We start from the raw sequence: 25,322 nt of genomic DNA, 5'->3' as shown, positions 1-25,322 counted from the left end.
TTATGTTCATGATCCCTACGTACGTCGTGTCAAGGTTTGTGCATTAAGTAGTTACCCTGTAGGAATGGTGTTAACGCAACTGTGTAAGTCGGTTTTAAAGAAGAGATTGCCCATACCTGCCCTTGCGTTTTGTCTGAGGACTAACGTGTTCCACCCAAGCTCGAGCTGCTGTAATTGCGCATACGTTGTGAATAATTAATATGCACTATGCTGTTGTTGTCTGTGTGATTAAAAAGGACTTGGACTTAAAATAGCACATCATAGCGATGGTGTACTTGTGTACTTAAGTCTTACTTATGGAAAGGATGTCTGGATGTAGAGTGAGGGCAGTGAGCCAAATTAACAAATCCCCCCTTAAAAATAATAGAATCATAACTTCACTGTGTACCTGCCACTATCTAATATTAAGCATGCCATTCTGTTTTTAGTATATATTGCTGTGTTACATACGCACTGCAACATTGCAGGTGACAAGTTGGGTCCCTGTTCTGCATTCCTCACATGCATAACGTGCAGCTCATGTTCGTATGGAGTTGCACCCTTACTTATTTCTTGAGTCTGTTAGGATCCTCAATTGTTCTAGGTATCTAAGGAGCCTGTTGGTTTTGGTTGTTTGCTTTTGTGTATTTTTTTAAGGTGCTAGTTAAGGAGCACTTGATGAGGTTTACTCTTCTCCAGTTTCTGGTTGTGTTGTGCCTTTGCTTTCTCTCAGTAGTGTGAATATGGAAGTAGTTTAGGAATTCTAAATACGTGATGCTTCTTACATTGTATAATAGTGGTAGGGAGTAAAGTTATTAAGATTCCTATTTTCAAAATGCAGTCCTCCCTTGAAAGAGTGAATAATGATCTTTCTGCAAGATCTTGGTTATCTAGAAGATTTATTACTGATGATTTTTTAAATGCAGACACTTGTATTTTATTTTTTTTATTATTTTTTTTCGCAGGTGTGGGCTTTTCTTTCTTCAGTTTTTATCAAGAAGTGCCTTTGAGTCTTGATTTGATGCTACCTACCAGGAGTAAATAGGAGTTCCTTCATTAGATTAAGTAGTTTTTATGATTCGTAAATTGATAATTGCTGTCTTAGTTTTTAAATGACTGTGGAAATCTCTGACCCCATCTACCTTATCCTAAAATTCATAACAAGGTTGTTCTTTCTGTGAACCAGTAGACTTTTACTGAATGGCAGATTAGCTGTATGTTGAAACTTTGCTTTAGACATGAGAGAAGATACATATTGTCAAGTATGCTCAACCTCCTATAAATCAGAATTTTTGGAGATACGCGGTGAGGTCAACTTTTTCCTAATGGTTTTTGGTTCCATGCTTATATGTCCTTGGATGTGTTCTTTCTTCAAGGACTTGAGTAAAGTTGTTAATGTTTCTTTGCATACAATCTTAAATTAGTATATTTTTGTTGATACATGCTTGACAATATGAAACAGAACCCATCCAAAGTGGGTCTGGTAAGCCGAATGAGCAGCTTTTGGGAGCTCTCCGTAGTTTAATGTGGATGTTAGGAATTTGCAGCACTAGAACTCGGAGATGTCTGATGAAATACAGCTTTTTGAACTCAGTGTGAGTGAGTGCTGTATTTTGAATGACCTTTCGTATAGAAAGTGTTAATTCTAGGCTTCTGTCTAAGCAGGTAGTTTAGCTCTGTTTCAGACCCTAAACAGCTGTCAGATGAATCCTAGCAGGAGAGGGAGGAATGGTATTTATTTTTTCTTATGGGAACTGTTCAAGAACCTACAAGTCTCTGGAAACTCAAGTATTCATCAGAACTTCAGTTTCATTACCCACATTATTTAAACTAGTTAAAACTGTTCCTTAGAAACTACTTGTTTTGCTTCTGCTTTTTGTTTTCTTTTTTTCTCCATATGCCACCTGAAGGATTTTGTGAAAAATTAATTAATATCGATGCTGCTATCTCTGTGGGCCAGTAGGCAGCCTTGATGAGCCAAAGGACGGCTGCCATTCCGAAGGACGGCTGCCATTTCAAAGGAATGCTTGCTTTCTTACTCTGCATTTTTGCCTCTTCTAGAAGGCTGGCTGATGAGCCCAAAATCAGTTATATTTGAAAGCTGGTAATAATGCACTCCTTGAGAAAACCAGAGTAGGAATTGCAGCTGTGTTTCATGTGTATAATACCACCAGTAAAGTGTTGCCTATGAAGAGTTGTGGTACTTTGAACAGTGGTGGTACTTTGAAGTTGCTGGCTAAAGAGCCATTGTTTCTGTGTTGGTCATGGGAGAACAGTGTTTTGTCTGTTGGTATTTAGAGCTCATGTATATTTATTTAGAACCTGAAGAAGTCAGATGAATGTGTCTGTTATGTGCCAGATACTCTGTGCAGTTGCAATGAAGTGTTGTACCTCTGTAAAGCAGTTAATGATTTGCCAGGTGTAGTCTGTGACTTGTTTTAAATTATACTGTGAGTGAAGATGTGCCATCACAGGTTTGAAAAATTATCTGCAAGTAGCATCAACATGCTTTATTTTAGGTGTATTTTTTTTAAGAAGTCTGGATCCTCCACCTGCAAGTGGTGGCAATGTTCTGAATGTGAACCAAATACCAGTGAGTGTAATGGTTTCCTGAATCAGTGAGAGCACCACTGTCTTTAATGCTTGAAGCTGTCTTGAGTGCCCACACTGCTAACTCGTATCTGGAACTGTCGAGTATCGATCTTTCTATTCAGCTTGAGCAATGCTGACACCATTCCAGTTCTCATCAGTTTAAACTTTGGGTACCTGTGAAAGCTGTAAGAGGTGTGAAGGTTAACTAAGGCCGCCGCCACTAGAGATGAAGCCCACTGTCAGCCTATGGGAGGATATAATTTTGGTGAGCAACCCTGGCACTAGCAAGAAAGCTGGAATTGGAGTGTTGTTTTTTCCCTTCTAGCTTAGTGGATTCCTAAACACTTAAGAAAGGAAGAAACTGTCAAAAGAATGTATTTTTAAGAGCATTTGCAATTCAGAAATGATTTAAAAACTTCCTCCAGCTAAGAGGAGAGAAAACAGTGTCAAATAAAACAGGAGCTTTGTAGCTGAATGTTGAATCACAACATAAAGCATAAGATCAGGGATATCATCTTACAAGAAGTCCAACAATATTCTGTCTCTTACCAGGGAAACATTTGATTCTTTGCATGAATGACTTTTACTTCTGAGAAGGCTTGACAAAGTCTTCAGCTTGAATCTGAATGAAAAGAGAAATGGTACAAGGTGGAGAAGTATAATGTATATAATAAGGTCATCCTCAAAGAAGAAAATTAGGATGATGTAGAGGAGATAAGACTTTAAGACAAAATGTGTGAAGATTTGAAGAATGAGGTCAGTGTAGGAAAACACTGTGCAAGCTGCTAAGGTAAAGCAGGACATAGAGAAGAATGGAAAATTGGAGGAAATGGGAAAGGAATGGAAAAAAAGCTTAGTATGGTTACTTCAAAAACCTGACATTTTTAAAGTTATGACAGGGGAGTTGGAACTAGGTGATCTTAAGGTCCTTTCCAACTCTAACTATTCTATGATTCTCTGTTACGGTATACATATTAACAGACATACAAACATTAGAAATTCCACTGGGGGTGATTGAACCTAATACTAGCAATTTAAAATGATGTCTGTGGCCAAAATACTTTTGCCCCAAACGCAAGTTGAGACAAGGTGACATTAGGCCAGCATTGATAAGGAGGTAGATTATGGCCAGTGTTCAGGCAGTCTAACTGCTGTTGAAATTCTTATTTATGTAGTTTAGCAAAGGAGCCATAAGAACAAAATGTAGTAGTTTAGTAGATGTTTGGTAGCTTATGAAAAGATAAGGACTGCAGGGTGGGAACTGACGTAAGTCAGTTGAGAGAAGGATGATGGTGTCTTGATCAGCAGTGTGAGAACTGAGTCATGTGTGCCCTCGTAGCATCCCTGTGTGCTGCTTTTTTTATTGCGGTGATAGGCAGATGAGCAGTTGCTAGACGGATGTATAGAAAGGAGAGTTATATATGAGGGTAGTGATTTTTAGCAGCAATATTCTTAATGTGTAATAAATAGGTACCCTAAGTGAGGTAAGATTTCATTGCTCAAGGCTATACAGAGCCCATTATAGTAATAGTGAGGCACATAAAACCAGTGCCAGTTTTCCAGTTATGTGGATAAATTAGAAAAATTTTAAGTGTTCTACAGGTTAAATCTTCCAGACATAGGGTACGTAGAGATGATTGCATTGTATGTGAAGCTTAGTTTTGTGGCTCTAATGGCAGACATGGGTGTTGTTGCCAAAAGAAGTGATACAAAGGGTAAAGGGAGATTGAGAGATCCATTTGGATCCCCATTTAGAGCAAAATCTGGTGGCTAGAAGTCCAAGGGAAGATGACAGAAAGCTAACCCAAAATCTGAGTTTGTAACTCAGAAGTCAGATTTGGTGGAGATGGTAGAAGAGGTGTGATATCAAGCAGATCTTATTTTAACTCTGTGAATGATACAGATATGGTAAAGACTCTTCACACTTCCTAGTCACCCATTCTTTGATCTCATAATAAGTTATTTCAGGTTACCGTGATGGGATGGGTATGTTTTTGTTCTAATACACTTCAGGAGCTTGAAGATATTAAGAAGTTACACGATGTCAATTAAGTTACTGTAGTTTGTCCTGGAAGGTAATTTCAGTCAGGTCAGTTGAACCTACAGTGGAAAAATATTTTGGAGAAGTACATAATTCTTATGGATTAAAGAGTGTGTAATTGGACAATTAGTACAAGTCAGTTGATATAACTAGATTGTGTGTCAGCTTTGTAACTACATTTCAAAGTAAAGGTACAATTTAAAATCATTTTCATAATTCCCAGTGTTTTCATATTCTTGTGCATCTAATTAACAGCCTGAAGTTAAAGCAAGTAATTCCTTGTTAATTTACAGAAAGAGAAGACAAATCCTGTAAGAACTGGATGGGATAGCACCACAGTTATTCTCTTTATATTACTGAATTTCTCTTTTGATTATGTGTTTCTAGTGAAAATAGAAGTGTATGCTAAGGGCTCATCTAACAGTTAAAACAAATGTGGTCTGATTATGAAATAGAAACTACCTCTAGATCTGACATTTGCAGTTCTCAATGTATCTTACTTAATACTGTAATGCTTTCATGATATATATATTGCCTTATTAATTTCATATACCAGTATTGGTTGTGTATTTGTGTAAACAACTGTCTTATGTTTGTAGTCTCACAAATATTTTTTTAGACTATATTCTAGAATAATCTGTGATGGAATAAGGACCAAAATATTTGTATGTTGTTGCAGTAAATTCCTTAACCTTGGTATATAGGTTATATGTATTTCTGCTTGTTCTGAAATATTCAGTAGCTGCTTCTATATTCATCTGTGAACTTACATGAATTCTTTTTTCATTATGCTTTACTCTCATGCTTTGGAGGAAAATAACTTGTTTTGTTTCAAATTTAGTATTACCATGAGTATGATGATTGGAATTCTTAGTGGACTGTGTTTAATATAGCAGTGCCTAGAAGAGCAAGGAGGAAATGTTAGCAGGTTAATTACGTTACATAAATTTAAACCTGAGCTAGGCTGTAGTAGCTTTAGAAGTGGTATATTTGTAAGTGGAATACTATAGTGGAAATGGCTGTAGAAAAGAGAAAATACTGAGGAGTAACTGATTATTTTTTTTCTTTTGGTGTGCTTCAGTTCTGATTTTTGTAATGGTAAAATTGGGCTGTATGATCTCAGCCCTATACCAGGGCTTAAAACTTCTGAATGTTACCATTGTGGTCTTTTCCAGCCTAGCTGATTCTGTGATTCTGTGAGTATGAAAATGGGGCATAGCAAAAACCTTTCTTCTGACAGTGAATTACTGTCTTGGAGATATGCTATGAAATGAGGTGAATTAGGGTTTATTGGGAGGACCAGTATAACACACCAGTTCATATACCTGAGAGAAAGGTCTGCTTCAGTGCTCTTTAAGCTTACGACTTCTGACTTAAGCATAGTTGTACATGCCAAATTTATTGATACATACAACCTTCTACTGTGATATCTTGTGGAAATGGTGTTAATAGCAGTTTCTTTTAATAAAAATATCTTCTGAGTCCTTGTTTCGTAGATGAGGGGCAAACAGTATTTTACAAATATGTCTGGAGACAGTTTTTCTTCATCTTTGAGCTAATGAAAAGCCTTGAGTTTTTTTTTTTAGTGGACGTTACTGCTTCAAAGTAGTGTGGACAACCTGAGTAGTGCAGTGCCCCAGTGTTCATTTGTATTCGGTTCTGTAACTCCTGTCAACATCAATATGGCCTTTGGGTTGCTGTTGGTATTTTCTCAAGTGCGCCCTCATTTTTTTTGTATTTTAACTTTTTGGAATCTGTCAAAAGATGTAAAATCATGTCTGCTGAAGGTCACTTAGAAGGAGTTTGAGCTGAGAGTTGTTTTCATGGAATTGTGCTTTTCTCAGAAGCTTACTGTCATCATTAGTCATGCCTTGTTTACTGGGACAGTTCTGTGCTATTGCAAAGTGTTTTTTCCTAGCTCTCGAGGAAAAGATAACCCTAAACTGTTGAAGAATTTGTCAGCCAACAGAATATTGGCGAAGATTGAGCACCAAACACAGTAGTTGTTTGAAGCAGATCTTAAATGCTGAAGTTACCTTAAAAAATGAACTTCTGTAAAGCTGCAGCTATAGTCTCTACCCAGTGACTATGCAGGAATATGTTGGAAGTGTCTCTTCTTTAGTGATGGCACAAAAACTTTCTGAGGAGCTCCTGTGGTAAAGTTCTCGTGTTTTGTTTGCCAGACTCCATGGTCTCAGCAAAAGCATCTCCCAGACAAAGTATAATATTATGCATCATGTTTTCTTGCTTCAGGATCCTTATGTGCTACAGCCCATACGTGTTGTAATGACAATGCTTTTTATAGACAGAGTGGCTGAAAATTAAAAAGAAGTAATGTGCAATGTTTTACCTCATGTATTGCAGCTGATGATAACATCAGAATAATGTAGCTCCCCAGTTTTTTGTCATCTTTGGTTGTAGGGGATGAGCTGTTAGCAAAGTGAGCCTGAGTGTTAGAATGCAAGCAAGTGAAGCAGTTTTGAAAGATCAGTTGAAAAGATAAGTATTTATTTGGTGAAGAAATTTTGCTTCACTTGGACAAATACTCGTTGCTCGCAGTAAAGTACTTCAGTATCTTTTGTAATTTTGGAAGAGCAGTTGGCTCTCAACTGTAACTAGCTGCCTGTCTTAACATCATATTAAAATTTACCCAAAAGAAATATAAAACCTTTCAAAATGCTTATTTAAATGCTGATACCTTCACACACATAGAATTATAGAATGGTTAGGGTTGGTTAGGTTTGGAAAGGATCTTAAGATCATACGGAGTTTTCAACCCCCCTGCAATGGGCCAGGGATGCTTTGCACTAGATCATGTCACTCAAGGCTCTGTGCAGCCTGGCCTTGAATACTGCCAGAGATGGCGCATTTACCAATTTTTTGGGCACAGTGAGAAACAGGCTCTTGCAGTCCTGAAAGGAAAATCTACTTTTAAAAAAATGTCTGAATAGTATGCTTGAATTAGCGTGTATGTTGAGCTGTTGAAACAGCAGTATGTGTATGCTGTTTGACTTTTCAACTGTATTCCTGTTTATTCCATTTTAGTAGTTTCACTTTCAAACATGGCCATTGTTCAAGTTGCCCTATATGAAAATACTGGTTACATAGACAGGGAATTAGTTTGCCTCTAAAGCTGATTATTTTTTTAATTATTATTTTTATTTTTTTAAGCTTCAGTAACTGTTTCAACAACAGGAGGATCTTTTTCTAGAAATTAATAGAAAATGAAAAGTGGTCTGGAACTTAAGATGTTTTCATATGCAGCACTTTTACTATTTATTCTGTAATTCCACAATATTTATAGTTTGTTAATAAAACTCGCATCTTTCTTGCCAAGTTCTAAGGGATGCCTGGATGCTACTTTTGAGAGCCAAATGCATATGTTACTAAGCTTGTTTGATTTGCTTATGCATGTTTCAGAGAGGGGGAGAAAAGTATGTCAAAATCTTGGTACTGTTGTGCAAAGTCTTAAGTGTAACACAAAATTTACAAGTAAATTTTTCTGTAGGTGTTCAGATGCTGAAAGTTTAGTTACTTCATTAACTTAGTTTCTTTGAATCCATGTGTGGTAGTGAAGTAACATTGTCAGTGTGGATGCACACTTAATATTCAAGATGTGTGTTCTAAGGATCTTACTGGGAAATGCAAACCTAAATAACTATTTCTTAAGTCGTACCTAGAGATGCCTACTGAAACATTTAATGAAACATTTGGTTTAATTTTGAGCTTCCTTGAAAGTATTATGTAAGTGCAGGTTTTTACATCAGGGCATAAAATTGCTTGTACTGATCTGTTCTGCATTTTTAGATTCATTGGTGTTGATAGTGCAGTAGGTATGACCTTGTAGGTATGGTTATGTGCTGTGGAGTTTGGTGATAAGACTGGCTGTTGAATGGGTCCCATATGCCTCATGAGTTGAAAACTATGAAAAGATAGCCATGTGCCTTCTGCAGCAAGAGCTCATGCTCAAAATGCCAGTTGCAGAAATCTATCTTGAATAGCTGATTTCTCCTGCTCTGTATAACACAGATGTTGGTAGAGAACAGTCCAGGTACTTAATGGCTGAAGCATTTGGTAGTAGTCGTTCTTTGATAGCCTGCCAACATGGGAAAATACCAAACTTGTTTTTCTTTTGAAAAAATCACGAAAAAGTGTGGCAAGTTATGTTGATCTTATATCTATACACATTGCTCAATTCTGGGTGTACATATGAAAAAGGAAAGGTTTTCTGTTCTGACTTGCATTGCTTGCGTTCGCTGTTTATCTTTCTTTTTCTTTGGTTCATGTACTTGCTTTTAGGTATTTATGCTAAATCAAAAAGTGAGAAAAGGTGGGGGGGTGAATTATTGACTTTATTATTGAGTTATAATAATTGTAATTACTTTGTAGTAATATGGTTTTTTTTTGTTTTTCTTTTTTTAACAAACTCTTGTATTGTAATATGGGTTTATTACTGTAATTCTGTGTTGTAATAAATTATATGCAACTTTCTCCATGTTTTTCAAGTGCCTGTCCTGTTTTGAAAGGCAGAATTAAGTTGGAAGCAGTGTTAAATCCTGTACTATAGCAATATATGTACCTGTAGCATAAATGTTACCTGTTCTTAAATCTTGGATGTCAGTGTTTTGTATAACCTGGCAGCCCACTGCTGAACAATATGGGTCAGTAGTACTGCTGAGATCCTGAAATTATTGTTTTAAGTGCCTTCTGTGTGACATTACTGGAGCCTTGTGGTCTGTGTGACTACGGTAGTCCTGTAGTTTACAACCTATCCCATATATTACCAAGATTTTGCTTGCCTGCGTTTTTTGATCTAGCAGTTGATTGCACCATTTTGGAATACTCCCACAGACAGAATAGGTGAAGCATCTTAAAAACTATTCCACTTAGTTTTTGTGGATACGCAAGATACGTATTCTGGACTTGAAGCAGTACAGCTATAAACTCATAAACCTTGTGAGAACTTTGCATTTCCAACATCTTTATGTTAGGTGGCGTATGCTATTTTTTTTATTTGTTGTTTTTTTTTTTTATTCTGCGTAGATTAACTTAAATTCATTGGAACGGGGAGAAGTGGGAATCACTTAATGGAACCAGATAATGTATGTCTGCTAGGTCAAAACTGTAGTGATGGGTCACAAAAGGAGAGTAGAATTTGCAGATTTTAAATTTTCTGCAGCTCCTTTTTTACCTGCACTGCATGTATTTTGATGGTGGTGGTTTCTTTTAATATCCACATCTTAATGCTTGATTTTTAATTTTTTTTTAACACAAATTCAGTTTAATAAAAATGATGATGCTTTTGGCTTTCCATTTTATCTTGCAGGGTATATTTGTTTGTAACTTGATACAAACCCCCAAGATTTATTTACAGATCTATAAGTTAAAATCAAGAAATGCTGTATCTTTCTTTATGATAGGAAACGTGCAAATATAGTAACTACGTTTTGTTTTCTTTACAGAAACCATAGCCCATTAATGAGTTTTGGAGCCAGTTTTGTCAGTTTTTTGGTGAGTAGCTGAGAGCAGACAGTATAAATCTCTTCTTTTTTGGTTAATGTTTATGTGTATGCATGTGTTCATAATGGTTGATACTTTGTTTATTTTTATGAGGCTGTTTTCAAGTTTTTAGATTAAATGTAGCTACAAAACAAATCATTATTATAAAACTTGTTTATTCATGTGTTTTAAATATAAAGGTTCTGTGATTCAGCTTCTCAAATATATGAAATATTTGTGTTCCATTAAAAATGCCATAATAAAGCCCTCTCAAGTGAGCACTAGAGTTTGTATTAAAATAATACTCATAAATGCCATTTTCTTCATAGCTTTTGCTATTGAAATTTTCTCCATCCATATTGCCTAGTGAAAGTTGTTAGTTCAGTCCATTCGCATTGCTTCATAGAATAGAGTAGAACTGAGAATATTGACTGACTAAAAAGTCATAATGGGCCTGTTAATGCTTTTGTGATGTGCAGACTTGGTTTCTTCCAAGCCATGAAGAAAGAGTCATAATGAGTGTGTTAAATGCTTTTCTTTTTTAATGTACTGAGAACATGTTATGTAAAAAATGAGCAGGTGTTAGAAAATGTTTACAGCTTTGTTTTTAGACTGTCCTTACTATGACTTTGGTGCTTAATTTTAAATAACACCAGAAATCATCTATGGTAATATTACCTTTTTTTAAGAACAGCATTTATTATTATATGCCACAAATAGGGAAGTTGTAAATGAAATTAATTTGAATTTTCTCTAATGTTTGTAGACTATGCAATATGGAAAAAATTTATTGGTTAGGAAACCTGGGGCATAAGCATATGCTTCTAAGTCCATGGAGAGAGAAAGGAAAGAGGGAGAATCTCAGGCTTGCTTATCTGAATTGATGTGCTGAACCAGTGTAACATCACAGTGCAGCATCAGTGGATCTTGGAAATACCTTGCTTAGCTACTGTTCTAAACATAGCAGCAGCACTTGTGCTGGTTTCATTCAGAGATTTCATTTAATAAGGCATCAGGAAAAGAAGTTAGTTGTCCTGAAATCCTTTTGAAATTGGTTCAGCAGTAGCTGGAATAGGATGTGGGTTTTTCCTTCATACATGTATAGGAACTGTGGTTGTTATTTTGAAATAGCTGTTACTTGTTACTGGCTTTGAAGGCCTGTTACATGGATGAATTGTATAGAAGCAATACCTGCACAGATGCTGCAAATCATGCCTCAGGATACCAGAATTAAAAAATAATTTATATGAATTTTTCTTCTGATAAATGTAATATGACAGCACATTCAGTTTGACTGCATATGAAGCTTTAAGAGAAGGGGTTAGGACTTAATATGTTCTGACGTCTTGAAATTTTGGTGAAGTACTCTCAAATGTCTAGTTCGTTTTTTCTGTGTAGAAGTATGTGTACTGATCTGTGTGTATTAATACTTTTTTCTTACTAGTAAGTTTTAATGTCAAGTTTTCATACAAACTTTTACTATCCTATAGCTTTTATATAAATGAAAATATTTATGACTTTTATCATTCAAATGTGTTTGTGTTTTGGTAGAATGCCATGATGACATTTGAAGAAGAAAAAATGCAGCTGGCCTGTGATGACTTAAAGGCGACAGAGAAACTTTGTGAAAGCGAAGAAGCCGGAGTTATAGAAACAATCAAGAATAAAATTAAAAAAAATGTAAGAATATTATTTGTAAGACGTGGAACTGTGTATTGGATAAAAATTTCTGGAATTTCCTTTCTGTTCTCTTTGTATTTTGAATTGATGATTTTTGATATGTGAAGAGTAGTTGAGATCAATTTAAATTCAGAAACTCAGTAAAATATTCTGTTTGGATTTCCTAATTATCATAAAATACTTAGAGTCAGTAATGTGTCTTCTAAGCAGCAGGTTGTGTTGATGTTAGTAATTTTTTTTAACACATCAAATTGGTGTCCTGCTGGAATTATTTCAGGAAGCTTGTAGCCCGTCTAATTGAGGCTAACTTTAATTCATACATGCTGTAGTAACAGTCAAAAGTTGTGATGTTGAGGCTGCATAGTGCTGTGTGCCAGGCATATTCCTAGGGAATTTTCTTTCTTTTTCTTTAGACTTTTCGTTCTAAATAAGAATAAAGCATGCAGATTGAGAACTAGTTGAAGCAGTCGTACAGAAATATCCAGGGAGTGGCCTGCCTACTGTGACATAGCAGAGCTACAGCAGATGCAGCAGCCATTTCTCTTCAATATTTAGTTTACTTAGTAAAAAGTACTGAATGCAACATACTTAATTCTCTGCTCTTTAGAGGCACTGCATTTTCTCTGTCACTTATCATATACCCCTTTCTGTGCTCTTGCTGACATCTTTTAGTTGCATGTCTGATGTCGCTAATAATAATGACATGAAATTTAGATCTGTTCTGAGTATTTGTAGAATCTTAAGAAAAATATTTGGTAGTATATATGTAAGATTTCCCTGTTTGTTAAGTAGGATCTTGCTTGATGACCTGTCAAAGAAACTTTTGCACTTGAAAATGCTGAGTTAAATTAGTAGCAGTATTACCACTTGAAGTTAATTTTGGATTTTGTTGATTTTTTAGATTGATTAGTATTCCGTATTATCTTTGTTAACATTTTTCTGTGCTCTGTGTTTGTATATTCCAAACAGGTTGATGGACGAAAATCCACTCTATCCATGATAGATCGTCTACAAAGACAAATAATTGTAGCAGACTGTCAAGTCTACTTGGCTGTGCTCTCATTTGTAAAACAAGAGTTATCAGGTGTGCTGGGGCTTTAAGTTTAGATACTTATTTTTATATGATGTCTTTTTAATAAAGTTTGATCATAAAGTGGCAATATGACTGTCAGTAAAGGTGATTTTTTTGTAAGAAAGAGCATAGTTCCATCTGAAACATTCCAAGATTGGTACACTTGCAGATGTACTACCTACCTAAGTGTAAGTAGTAGTATCATAAAGTGAGTTGTATTACTACAGATCACAGATTTCTGCTTTTTTTCACACCAGTAATCATGTACAACCTATTCTCCTTAGATAGGCTGGAGTCCCTTGCATGTTCCCATAGAAGCATTTGAGGAGTTGCTACGAAGATGGGTAGCATCTGCATGCTTCGTGTGGCCTATAAGATAAAAGAGGCTGTAAGTCCAGGCCACTGGGAAAATCCTAATGTTCCATATGCACTCTGTTTGCGACAAGTCAGGGAGGTGACAAACTGCCAGTGAAAGCAATCTTAAATGGAGTGTGGGGAGCATGGAACTGCTGAATTGATTCTTATTCTCTGGTCACCAGAGTGTGTCCTTGCGTGCCCAAGAGGCTAATCCTGTCATGTTGAATACAAACCTCCTTGTCTCTGCTGCAAATCTGTTTCTAATGTTCTCTTGCATTCCTGGATTTCTTGCACAATCTTAAAACATGCCTTCATTCATTAGTTTATAGAAAATGAGGTCAGTGTCATATACAAAGTGAGCACATTCCCAGATTCTTAACAAATAAATTATATCAATCAGACCAGATTGACAGTGAAAACCCTGCTGAAAGGAATCAGGGAAATAACATTCCGATTATTTAAAATAACACTAAGATCTTCAGTTAAAGGCATAATACTTTCTGTGATGTGCAGACTTGGTTTCCTCCAAGCTGTCAAGAAAGTGGTTGGTTCTAGCCAGCAGAAATTCAGTGTGTTTATCCGTCTGCTGTGTGTAGTGCTGCAGGAAGGTTTTCTTACTGTTCTGATACAGTTCTGGGGTTTTATTTGTGTTTGGGTTTTGGTTTGGTTTTGGTGTTTTGTTTGTTTTTTTTTTTTGTTGGTGGTTTGTTTGGTTCTTTTGGTTGGGGTTTGGTTTTGGTTTGTTTGTTTGTTTTTTTTTGGTGGGGGGTGTCCTCTCCCTTGAAGTTGTTTTCTTATTTCAGTATGTGTTCTGCAGCTGCATAACTGGTTGGATGCTGTAACTGAGGGTGGTGTCTGTTCCCTTTCTCCTGTGCTGCTCAGAGAACTGAAATGGGTAGCAGAGTACTGCAGGACCTGTGATATATTTGAGTTATTCTGCTCAGTAAAAAGTATACCTGAAATCTGTAGTTAAACACCACCTCAGCAACTGCTGGTTACTGCTATTACTGAATTGTTGAATCCATTATTTCAGTTTTTTGACTATAGTATCTTTCTGATTATGTATAAAACATCATTTTTTGTCATGTTTCTATATCAAAATAGCAACCATATTAGTGAAATGAGTGTGGTTTTCAAAAAAAAAACTAACTAAACAAAAAACCCACCAAAAAAACCCACCCCCCCCAACCAAAAAAACAAACCCCCAAAACCCAAAAAAATCAAAATACAGAGACAGACAAATATTTCCGATCAGTGGATGGATGAAATGTTTTTTGTTTTTCTTCCTGGAACAGTTTGACAAGAAGCATATGATGACATGCAGGCTGCTTTCTCATGTGCCTAACACATTTTAGATTTTCATTTCCACTCTCATGGATGTATTACAGATACTTTCATCATAAAATTAGTAACACAGCAACTTGCATTAGCTTCCCACAGCAATATTGAACTACCTTTTCTTGATACTTACCACTGCTGTGATGGGCCTTTCCATGTTCCCATCATGGTGGGAAATCAGCTCACTGGTTGGGCTTGTTTTAATTTTTACATTTAAAAAGTCAGAAATACATTACTTTAATTTGTTAGATTGTTTTATTTTAGTATATCAAATCTATTGGGGTTATGCTGTGTTAGTGAACTGCTAATGGCAGCACAATTACAGAAGCAAAGCTTAAAACTACTTTTTTTTTTTTTTCACATCGTACCCTTTACATTTGATGCATGCATCTAAGCACAGTAATTAGCTATTAGCAGAAACACTATCTGTAGGATAAATAGAATGTGGGGTTTTCCCTCATTTGTCTGCTGCATTGCTACGCATAGTTGTATGAACATTCATTTTGTGGTAAACCACATCACTTTCAAAGTATTCTGTGCAGCCAGAAAGTGACCTAATTCCTTAAAACTGAAGTAACGTTAGTCTTCTGATGCAGCTGACTCGTGACAGGGGTTTGCATTTTTTATTATAACACTTTAATATGGAACTCAAGACAGAGGATTTTTTTTTTTTTTTTTTAATACTTTAGGTTCATGTTGACAGAACCCTCCTGTCACAACTTAGAAGCAAATTTTGCAGTTTTTCTCAGTGCAGTTTCCTAAGAATGTCAAACTAGCTTCACTCCCTCTTCATATAAGAAGAATCAAAAACTAGGTAGTCTGGTCTGTGATGGTGCTTTCTCTAGAAATGGTTTTGGTTTTTAATTGGAAGGATTTTGTCAAAGGCTTAAAAAGAGTGGTTTGGTGTTAATAGAGTTCTCCTTTTCATTGAAACACCCCACCTGTTATGATCTAATTCTGGCATCACTTATAACACTGATCCCTGTAAATTTGGTAATCTGTTTAGAATGCTGCTGCTATACCCATGCTTTCATTTTCTCTGATTTTTAGTTAACTCCTTTATCACTACAATTGCAAACTCTCAGTGCTCTATCACAGACAAAATGCTGGTGTTTGCTTTTAAAAACAGTTAATGTGTACAAGTATATTCTCTGTTTGCTATCTCTTTAGCACTTGTCGTTATCCAAGGATGTGCTATAACCAGGATGAATGCTGTGTAAATAGGCAAACTGGACATCTTCATCTTTTGGTGTCATGCCTTTCTTTACCCTCCTGTATAGAGGGTAATGAGACTGAAAATTTTCTCATTCTCAACTGAGGAATGCTCAAGACCAGATTCTTTTGAAATTTAGGTACCCAGCTTGCATTTGAAACTGAGAAAATTAGGTAACTGAAAAATTTTTTTAAACCGTAAAATTTATGCATTTTTTTTCTATTATTTTTTTTTTTTAATTACAAGGCACTGTGTTCATATGAGGAGTACGAAAGCGGTGTTGAAAATCTTACTATGTAGTCTGAAGGAAGGGGGTTTCTTGGTATTTTCCCATCAACTGTCTTGTTAACATCTTTTGGATTTAAGAGGTGTAATCTCTTCCCTGAGTTTTGCTTCTCTGTTTGCCAAGCAGCCATTTCATCACCACTATAGTGAAGCAGAATCAAGCATGAAATTCTTTGATTTCTCTATTTCTTTCTGACAGTTGTATTGCTTCATAGCTGAGGGGAAGTCTGTTTGTATTGCAGGCTGGTTTTAAGTCTCTGGTTGAAAAGCACTTGAGTTTGTAGTGCCCACTATGAAAGAGCTCTTCGAGAGGCCGGTGGCTGTGGTAGAATCTGTTACACAATAAGTCAATGCAAATAGAACATCTTAGGATTTGTGAAATAGCATTTGCTATCTACCATGTTCTACTTTTTAAATACGTCCTTAAAGTAGTTTTTCCTTGATTTAATTTTTTTTTAATTTTTTTTTTTCAGCATACATAAAAGGTGGGTGGATACTCCGAAAAGCCTGGAAAATTTACAATAAGTGCTATACGGACATTAATACACTTCAGGAAATATATCAGAAGAAAACAACTCGGGAATCCTTGACTTCTGATGCTGCAAATGATAATCATATTGCTGCAGAAGGTGTAACGGAGGATTCGCTAAACAGACTGAAAGGTGCTGTTAGCTTTGGATATGGACTTTTTCATCTTTGCATATCCATGGTGCCCCCAAACCTGCTCAAAATCATCAACCTGCTGGGTTTTCCTGGAGACCGCCTACAGGGGCTTTCTTCACTGATGTATGCAAGTGAAAGTAAGGACATGAAGGCCCCTTTAGCTACGTGAGTAGCTATATTGAAATGCTTTGGTAGATAACTTAGTACTAGAAGTAAGTAACTGGAAAAAAAGTCAAAAGCAAAAAGTCATGTTGCTTTAAAGGAAACAACAGCAGGTAAAATAAACTTGTTTGTTGTTTAACATGCCATGGTTTAATAAATTTGTCACTTCCTAGTGTATAAGAGCTCTCTGCTGTTAGTTATTTACGTATATTTGGGGTTTGTCAGTGTTTTGCTGTGTTCTTCAGTACCTTCAGACCTAATGTCTAGTAATTTACATGCCAGCAGAGTAAATGAAAGCACTTCCTGAAGGCTGAGTAAATTTACCCAAGTTATATTCTCCGCTGTGGAGAGTATACTATTTTGTATGAGTCAGTGAGCTCACTTAGCTGTTTATCCTTACTATTAGCCAAAGATATTTTCCAGTTTATTTTTAATTTTAGCATCTGGGTAAAATGGGATGTTCCCTTACAGTATTTTTAGAGGAGTATTCTTTTGTGTACTCTCCTTTTTCCTATGCATTCATACTGCATTCAGCTTTTTCCAACGTGAAGGGTTAGCCAGACCTAATTTAAACTACCCTCATAAATAGGTTTATTATTCCATTATCTCTAAATTAACGCTTTTATTACGGGACCTACTGCAGGTACCATCAGGTGTCACTTTTGAAACATTGACAGCAGAACTCGTGTCTCTTTGAGAAGGGTTGGATTTCTGATTAAGAAAGCTTAGAATTAAATGCTCCTGTTGATTTGTTCTTTCTCCTTTTTGGGAAAGGAAAATCGTATTTTTCAGGGTGTTTCCTCCTTCCGATGGTCTTGGAATTCTTTGTGCTCTGCCCTTGTTTCCAGGAGCAATGTAGGTCATGTAGATGTCTGCTCTTCTGAACAATGGATGTATTTCTTTTTGACGTTGATTTCAAGTGTGTCTGCTGGTGTATGTTTAGCTTTGTTGGTTTTGTCTAGTTTGGGTTTTGTTGTTTTGGTTGTTTTTTTTTTCCCCTGTAATTAACAACTCATCTTTGAAGTTTTCCTGTGGGGTTTTCTTTTTTGGAATCTAGAGTTCTAAAGGCTCAACTGCTTTGATGGTATGAGCTTGTTACTTTACCTCTGAATAATGTGCACTGCTTTGTATGTTCAGGTGCAGTTTAGAAGAACATTGATACATGGCAATAGTATTGTGTTTGTTCTAAAGCCAGGTTGTATAGGAAAAGATTCATATCTATCTTTCTTTCAGGATCATGTGAAAATTTAAGTTGTATAATGTTCTACTGTGTAGAATGTTACCTTTAGATTTCTGTTTAAGAACTGTAATCCTTTTTACCCTTATGTTTCTTTTAGATTAGCTCTGTTGTGGTACCATACAGTTGTTCGTCCCTTTTTTGCCCTTGATGGCAGCGATAACAAGGCAGGATTGAAAGAGGCAAAAGAAATTCTTGCAAAAAAAGAATCTGCTTATCCAAATTCTTCTCTGTTCATGTTCTTCAAAGGAAGGATACAGCGATTAGAGGTATTGCATGTTGTCTTCCTTTTGACCAATTTCTGTTCCCCACCCTTCATTATTTTGTGTTTTTCTTATGTAAATGACCTGTGCAAGCTTCAGCAAATTGTGACCGAAGAAACAGCATGGAAAGATAAGAAGAAAGGAGTAACTCTTTCCCAGTTTCAATTTCACATGCCAAACCTGCTCTTCCTCTACTTTTGTCTGAATTAATGGCACTTTCACATTCTTTTTCAGTGGCTTGATACATTTGGAAAGCATAAAGGAGGGTAAAAGGAAGTGCTTTTGGTCACTCATGAGTTTCTTGTGGTATAAATAGCTCTTTCAGTTTTGCTTGTCAAGCTAAAATCTGAGTGTGTATCTGCTGAGTACACAGCATTTCTCTTCCCCTTTTCATTCTTATGCGTTGTTCATATACAGATAATTCTCTGCAGTAATTGCCCTCAGATAACTGGTTTTGCTTTTAAGAGGTCAACCCAGGATGTTTTCTGTTGCGAAGGTTTAGCTCTGAGCCAAGCAGGAAAATGTGTTTGTGAATGCTGTTGCAGAGTGTTATTCAAACACTGCAGTTGCAATCATGGGTTTTGGCTGAGTTATTCTTTAAGAATCCGTGATAATAGAAGATGGTGGTGAGTACTTTAAAGCAGGCAACTCTCAGCTGCTGCTTTTATCAAACTAGGGTATTTCTAGTGCAGTCAGACTAACAAGAAAAGCCCAGTACAAGAGCACAAACCCAGAATATTCAGACCCTTCATCTCAATGCCGTAATTACAAGAGCTAATCCAGTTCTTAATGTCAGTGGTCAACGGGTTAAAACTTAAACAGGGGAAGTTTAGATTGTATATAAGGAGGAAGTTCTTTACTGTAAGGGTGGTGAGGCACTGGAGTGTGTTGCCCAAGGAGGTTGTGAATGCTCTGTCCCTGGCGGTGTTCAAGGCCAGGTTGGACATGGTTTAGCGTGAGGTGTCCCTGCCCGTGGCAAGGGGGTTGGAACTTGATGATCTTAAGGTCCTTTCCAACCCTAACTATTCTATGATTCTTTGCTAGGGTTTGCAGTTAACTCTCAAATACAGCTTATTATTTTGAGAGAGGTAATAACAGAACAGAGGGGCAGGCTTCATTCTTGCATGGGATTTGGATGTTGATTTTGGGTGGGGGGGGAATTACACTGTTGTGGGCAAGCTGTCAGTCTTTAGAAGTATGGCTGTTTTCTGAGTGGAAAGACATTAGTGGTCTTTGTTCAATTACATGATTATTACGTTCTAGAGGTAAAAGTCAAATATGTTAGGACTGGCTACACAATGAATGCAAGGGAAGTTACAAATATAAATATGTTGATTATCAGAGTATGACTTGGTATTTACAACTCCTCACCCTCCCTTCAATTTCATGTTTAGTGTAATGAATAAAATACAGGTGATTCTTCTGACTTTCAGGGCAAGCAGGGCAAACATTTAAACATAAAGTTGTAAGCAAGCTGTGTATATGTTTTTGTGTTTAAATAGGATAGGTTTGGGATGATTGTCAGTTTTGTATAGTCAGTCCCTTTCTGGAGCATAGTTATGTTTCAGATGAGAGGGTTTTTTTTACATGTTACCTTATAGTGTTTGTGCAATTAAATGTTGCAGGATGTAGATACCAAAGTTTATCTCAAAGTGAAATAGTTTATGCCAGAGACAGCCTGGCCATGTTAATGAGATCAGTTAGCTTAGGCAGGCAGAATGCTGTGCATTGTGCTATGTAGCCATGCCCTTAGTCAGCAGAAAGCTTAGTGGTTGCTAACAGGAATGAAAATGTCCCTTTGCTATTCATGTGTGTGTTTGCATGAGAACTTTCCCATTCAGCAGCCTCTTTCCCCTTGCCCTTCTTCCCGCCCCACATATCTTTGTTCTAAGTGATCCTGTATCACTCAGGTTTTGCTGTGTCTAAATGGTTTTCTTAAATGTCTCTGGCTTTTCTGTAGACTCTAGGAATTTACAAGCTTAATTTGCGCAAATGTTGTTGACATAATAGTGAAGGTAGATTTGTGTCTGATGGGAATGGCACAGGGAGCTGCACTGGATTCCTGCATGACGGACTCGTGGTTACATCTGTCTCACATTTATACGTTTGGAACCAGAAGTGCACATAAATTCTTAGATTACAAACTGAAACACTGAGTTGCAATGTCCACATAATTTCCAAGACAGGTGAGGAGAGCTTGTGCAAAGCCTGGGAAGTGCTTTTATGGCCTTCCTTGAAACTGTTTATACACAGGTGGGTTCAAACACTTGCCAGCTGGCACAGAAATGCTGTTTTCAGGTGGCTTAGTGAAATTGAGAAGTCTGTGCTTTAACCTGCATGCACTTAAAAGTATACCTTGAGATGAAGCTTGTTTTATGGTCTTCAACATCACATCTGTCATCTTTTAACAGCTCTGTGATAAAATTTAATTGTGCACAGATGAAAGGCACTTAAATGTTGTTACACGAAAAAGCTTGTGTGTTCTGTAAGTGCAGATCAGTAGCGGTCATTACAGGCTTTCTGTTACAGCCTGTTAGCATTCAGTCCATTTGGTCTTGTTTTACAGCCTTCGATCCTGCATTTCAGCTGATGGTATGTATATTCAGCTTCCACTAGCAAGTCTGCATACACCCATAGATCTGTACGTGTGCATTTTTTCCCTTTCTGTGGAGGAAAAAAAGCCAGTAAGGAACCTAATGCCGTCATGGACACCTCTAGACAGGGAAAATGGTGAAAAAGCCAAAGCAGTAATGCAAGACTGGACAGTGAGACACAAATCTCACAATGGAGAAAATCGCCAAGGGAGGAAGTTGAGAAGAAAGGAAGATTTTGCAGTGACAGTACTGTGAAAGACAAATGACAAACATGTGACTCTAATGCTTTGTCCACCAAAAAGCATGTGTAATTATTAGTCAATAAAAGCCTCAGCAGATTTTGGTTTTCTAAGAAGTAACCTTACAGGTACTATAAACTTGGACCAAGTTATCTTTCAGCTTTTTTCCCAGCTTCATGTTTTTGAGAAATGCAGTCTGAAAGTGTTTGGAGACTGTTGAAATGAATGAGTTAAGGGTAAGGAGAGGAGGATGATGTGGGAAAGCTGAAATGAAAGTGCACCGGAAAGTTAAAGGTTACACTGGTAGGCTGATCACAATTCTCTCTTATTCAAAGAGTAAGTTAAGAGACTGCATATTATAAGTAGTATTTTTCATTACTTTTACACTTGGGCTGTTTTTATGGGCATACTTATGTGCTTGACATGATAGTATACTATGTATTCCAGCCTCAAGTATTTCTGTTTTTGAAATATTTTCCGCTGAAGCTAGTAATGATGTTTCATGTAAGCTTAAGCTATTAAAACCAAGTGAGAATAATATTTTGTACTTGTGCCTAAAGGGTACTTAAAAAGTAATTAGTATAATAGCTGCTGAAACCCACTGTTCTGAAATTCAGAGTTTCTGGCTGTACCCTTGGGCCTTTCGTATTACTCTGAAAATAAAAATATTGCCATCCATTTGCTAAATTTGCATTGTCTAATATTATATTAATAAATACCAATTTACTTGTGACTTAGACTATTCAAGTGTGGTATTGTGACCAGTAGTGAAAGATGGGCATATGGTGACAGGAGTAAAAGGTGGTGTTCTGAATTCTTACCCATTTCTGCTTTTCCGCTTGCAGTTTTGCTTTCTTCTCACCCCCCCCCCCCCCCCCCCAATCAGCATAATTAAAAAAAAATCTTTATCTAATTTTTTAAACTATACAAATTGCTCTGCTCAGAAATAGTTAAATAGATTGATAGCTTCATGTGGAGAGTGATAAGGGTATAAAGCAAAAATAGCGTTTGGCAAAATCATGAACTGGGCAAGATTACTTTTCTTTGATTGGGAACAGACTCCAGATGTGTATGTGTAAACAACAACAAATCTCTTAGGGCTGGGACAAAAACCCTGAGTTCTGAGGCTTGGTCTATAGAGGTCAGTTGGTGTAAGTGTATGCTAAGAGTCTGGAGGGAAAAGTACCAAGTACTCCAGCTGACGGGCAAAACACCAGTGGTACATTTGGGCGTACGCTGATTTGCAGGCTGGTGAAAATGTGCAGTGGTGTTGCAGGCTTAAATGTAATGCTGACAAGTACTCCTGTATTTCAGTTGCCTTTTGTAGGCATCTCAGCATCAGTGGTATCATTCTTATTTAGGAGTGGGAGATGTGGCACAGAAAAGTAGTCTGAGAGCAAGAGTAATAATAAGCATTGAAGAGTAAGTCTAAGATGCGTTTTCTGCTGTAAAGTCTCAAGTGATGTGTTAAGAAATTTTCAGAGCTTGTGTAATGAATGTCAGAGTTTATTTTCAGCAGTTGTGTGGGCCTCTCTAGTTGTTTGTTCTCAGCTATAAAGAACAGAATCCTAGTTTTACTCTATTTTGATTTCCTGGTATGTCTAAGGAAAAAAGGGTGAGGGGGTGTCTGGGGCATATGTGTGTTAGGGAATAGAAAATACAGACTGAAATTCCCGTGGTATCCCCCAACACACATTGTCCCATTTTAGGTATAGTTTGCTGGTTTCCCCTCAAAACTGAGCATGACTTCTTAAAAGCCTTATGAGTTCTTAGTGCTGATAAACAATAGAGAGGATCCAGGAGAGGGAAATTGCCCTGAGATTTCAGAACTCCATGGGGAAATGTGTGTTGGCTCAGGAAGCCACATTGGCTCAGTAAACTCTGTAGATGCTTAGTTTAATTCAAAGTCATGAAATGTAAGATTAAAGTTCCGACACTAGCTTTAATAATCCTCTTTATGGTTATGTAGTTCTGTATATTGTACGTTTTATGGATTAACTGTGGTTTTGTCTTTGTATTATGTCCAAGAGAGGCACAGGTGATGCCTGTTGAAGGAATTACACGTGTGTGTTTGTGTGTGTGTTTAAATCTCAAGAACATAAATTTCAAGTGTCAGCCATGATGTTATACATGTGGACTCTTGGGACTTTATAATTCTGCTTATTCTCTGAAACAGTAAACTGGTGGTAATCTATTTTAAGAGTAAACACTAGCAGTGGAAATTCATACTCCACCTTGTCACAGTCCCTGGAGATGATTGAAACTTTAATTATTAAGGAATATCTCTGAAATGTACTTACTGAGCAACACAATTACTGAGCTTGATGCTTAAGGAAAACTTAAGCAGATGTCAAAACACTTGAGAGATTTAGTCAGAGAAATAAGTTATAGAAGATTGGACATTCTGCTAACCAGACTTGCATAATATTAGATGGTCAGTATTTCATCTGCTGCCCCAGGCTGGTGTATGGCATTGCAGGCAGTGATGTAATTGCCATTAGTCATTGTGTGGAATAACATGCCCACAAATAAGTGAAATACATTTTCAAATTGTTAAGTTTTTTAGAAGGCAAAATATCTTCACAGAGGACTAAATATTTAGATTTTTGTTTTTTTCTTTTCCCCCTCAGAAGCATTCAAATCAGGTTTACTGAACTGTTTTATTGTATCTGTAAGACGGGGGTTGTAACAGGTTCAAGGTAGTCATGTTGCGCGTAGTAGCATCAGTGGGGTAATATGTAGTGGAGAGAATTTGCTGATACAAAAGTAAACAAGGTGTACATTTCTCAGGCTCCTTCTTTACTCTGGGGGCAAATACAACTTGCCTTTTTGTATAGTCTGTTCTTCCGTCATGCCAACAAGTATCTTAGTCTAATCACTATTCACACATTTTCACAATGTTTATATTGGTGCAGCTGTGGATCCCTTTGCTGGCAGTTCTGCTCTCTTGATGCAATCTGTATGATTTATGGTTAAATTGTTTCTTAGCAACTAAAACAGTTTTCCCTGATGAAACAAATAACAAAATCTAATAAAATCACTCTAGAGCTCTGTGTGTGTGTGTGGTCTTAAGAGAACGGTGCTGCAGATTTTTGCAGGAATTATTGAATTCAGTTATGCTTGTATATGATGACAGGTTCACTTTTTCCAGGGTTTCTTTCACTTACATGCTTAGCCAGCAGAGTGTGGCTTAAGGATTTTTCTGTTACATAAATTATGATAATTGTATGTGAGAATAAGTATGGGAACACTGTTAAAGTAGGATAAATAGTGTGTCTGTGTATGAAAGTAATAAAACTCCCTTTATGATGATTATTATAGCGAAGTCCCATCCTAGACTGGGAAAAATAATAAATGCTAAAAATACGACTTTTGAAGGTGGAATGACTCATAAGTGTAGAAATGAAATTACTCAAAAGTTTACTGCACAAAACCAATTTAAAACATAATAGCAAACAGAAGGAATACAGCCACTGATTTCTGATTTTTAAGGTTGAGAGATGATCTTGAAATCGTAAATTTGATCTGTAAATTATTGGTGATCATTATTACAGTATTAAACTTTTCTACTATCCCTCTCCCAGCCTTTTTACACTCTGTAGTGTTCTGTACTTCTCATATGACTTTCAGAGTGCAGGTACCATACTGTATGTCTTAAATTTTTGCTGCTGTACGTGGTGGAACTCATTTAGAACCATTGCTTTCTTATCTAAAGTTTCATTTAAATATGAAACTGAGTTGCTTTGTATTCGTAATTCTTACTTCACTTGCCTCTTATAAGTTGGCTTTTGTATTATATTTCCTATCATGAATACAAAACACATGGAAAAATCTGTTCATTATGGGACTGCTTTAAGATGCTCATTTATTATTGTAAATAAAGACTTTGTCATAATTTGCCCAGATGTCCATTCAGCAGTGATCAGGTCGAGAGAGCTGGGAGAAGGGAATTTTGCCAAAGGAATTGCAGTGTGGAGCTTGTATATTGAATTAATACTGGCTATTTTCCAAACTGTTAGCTCGGTGGTGGATTTTAGCTAATTTAAAATAATGAGGAGTCTGAAATGAATTTGGAGGTTTTCCTTTCAATGGGATGTTGTGACTCCCT

General features: G+C 36.7%; 1 protein-coding gene across 1 annotated transcript in view; it reads left to right on the top strand.

Annotated features, from left to right (window-relative positions):
- The window catches only part of TTC39C (tetratricopeptide repeat domain 39C), a 35,039-nt gene that overhangs the window by 927 nt on the left and 8,790 nt on the right, over positions 1-25,322 (top strand). Inside the window, exons 2-6 of the mRNA XM_062632823.1 lie at positions 10,075-10,123; positions 11,663-11,791; positions 12,761-12,875; positions 16,530-16,884; positions 18,219-18,387. Coding sequence (XP_062488807.1) covers positions 10,075-10,123; positions 11,663-11,791; positions 12,761-12,875; positions 16,530-16,884; positions 18,219-18,387 — 817 coding nt within the window. The remainder of the gene's footprint in view (positions 1-10,074; positions 10,124-11,662; positions 11,792-12,760; positions 12,876-16,529; positions 16,885-18,218; positions 18,388-25,322) is intronic.

The sequence above is a fragment of the Pezoporus occidentalis genome, unplaced genomic scaffold, assembly GCF_034315485.1.
Source record: "Pezoporus occidentalis ecotype Australia unplaced genomic scaffold, CSIRO_AGI_Poc_V1 ctg4, whole genome shotgun sequence".
Classification (NCBI taxonomy): domain Eukaryota; kingdom Metazoa; phylum Chordata; class Aves; order Psittaciformes; family Psittacidae; genus Pezoporus; species Pezoporus occidentalis.
The sequence above is the reverse complement of the archived record's forward strand: the minus strand, read 5'-3'. Positions and strand labels throughout refer to the sequence as shown.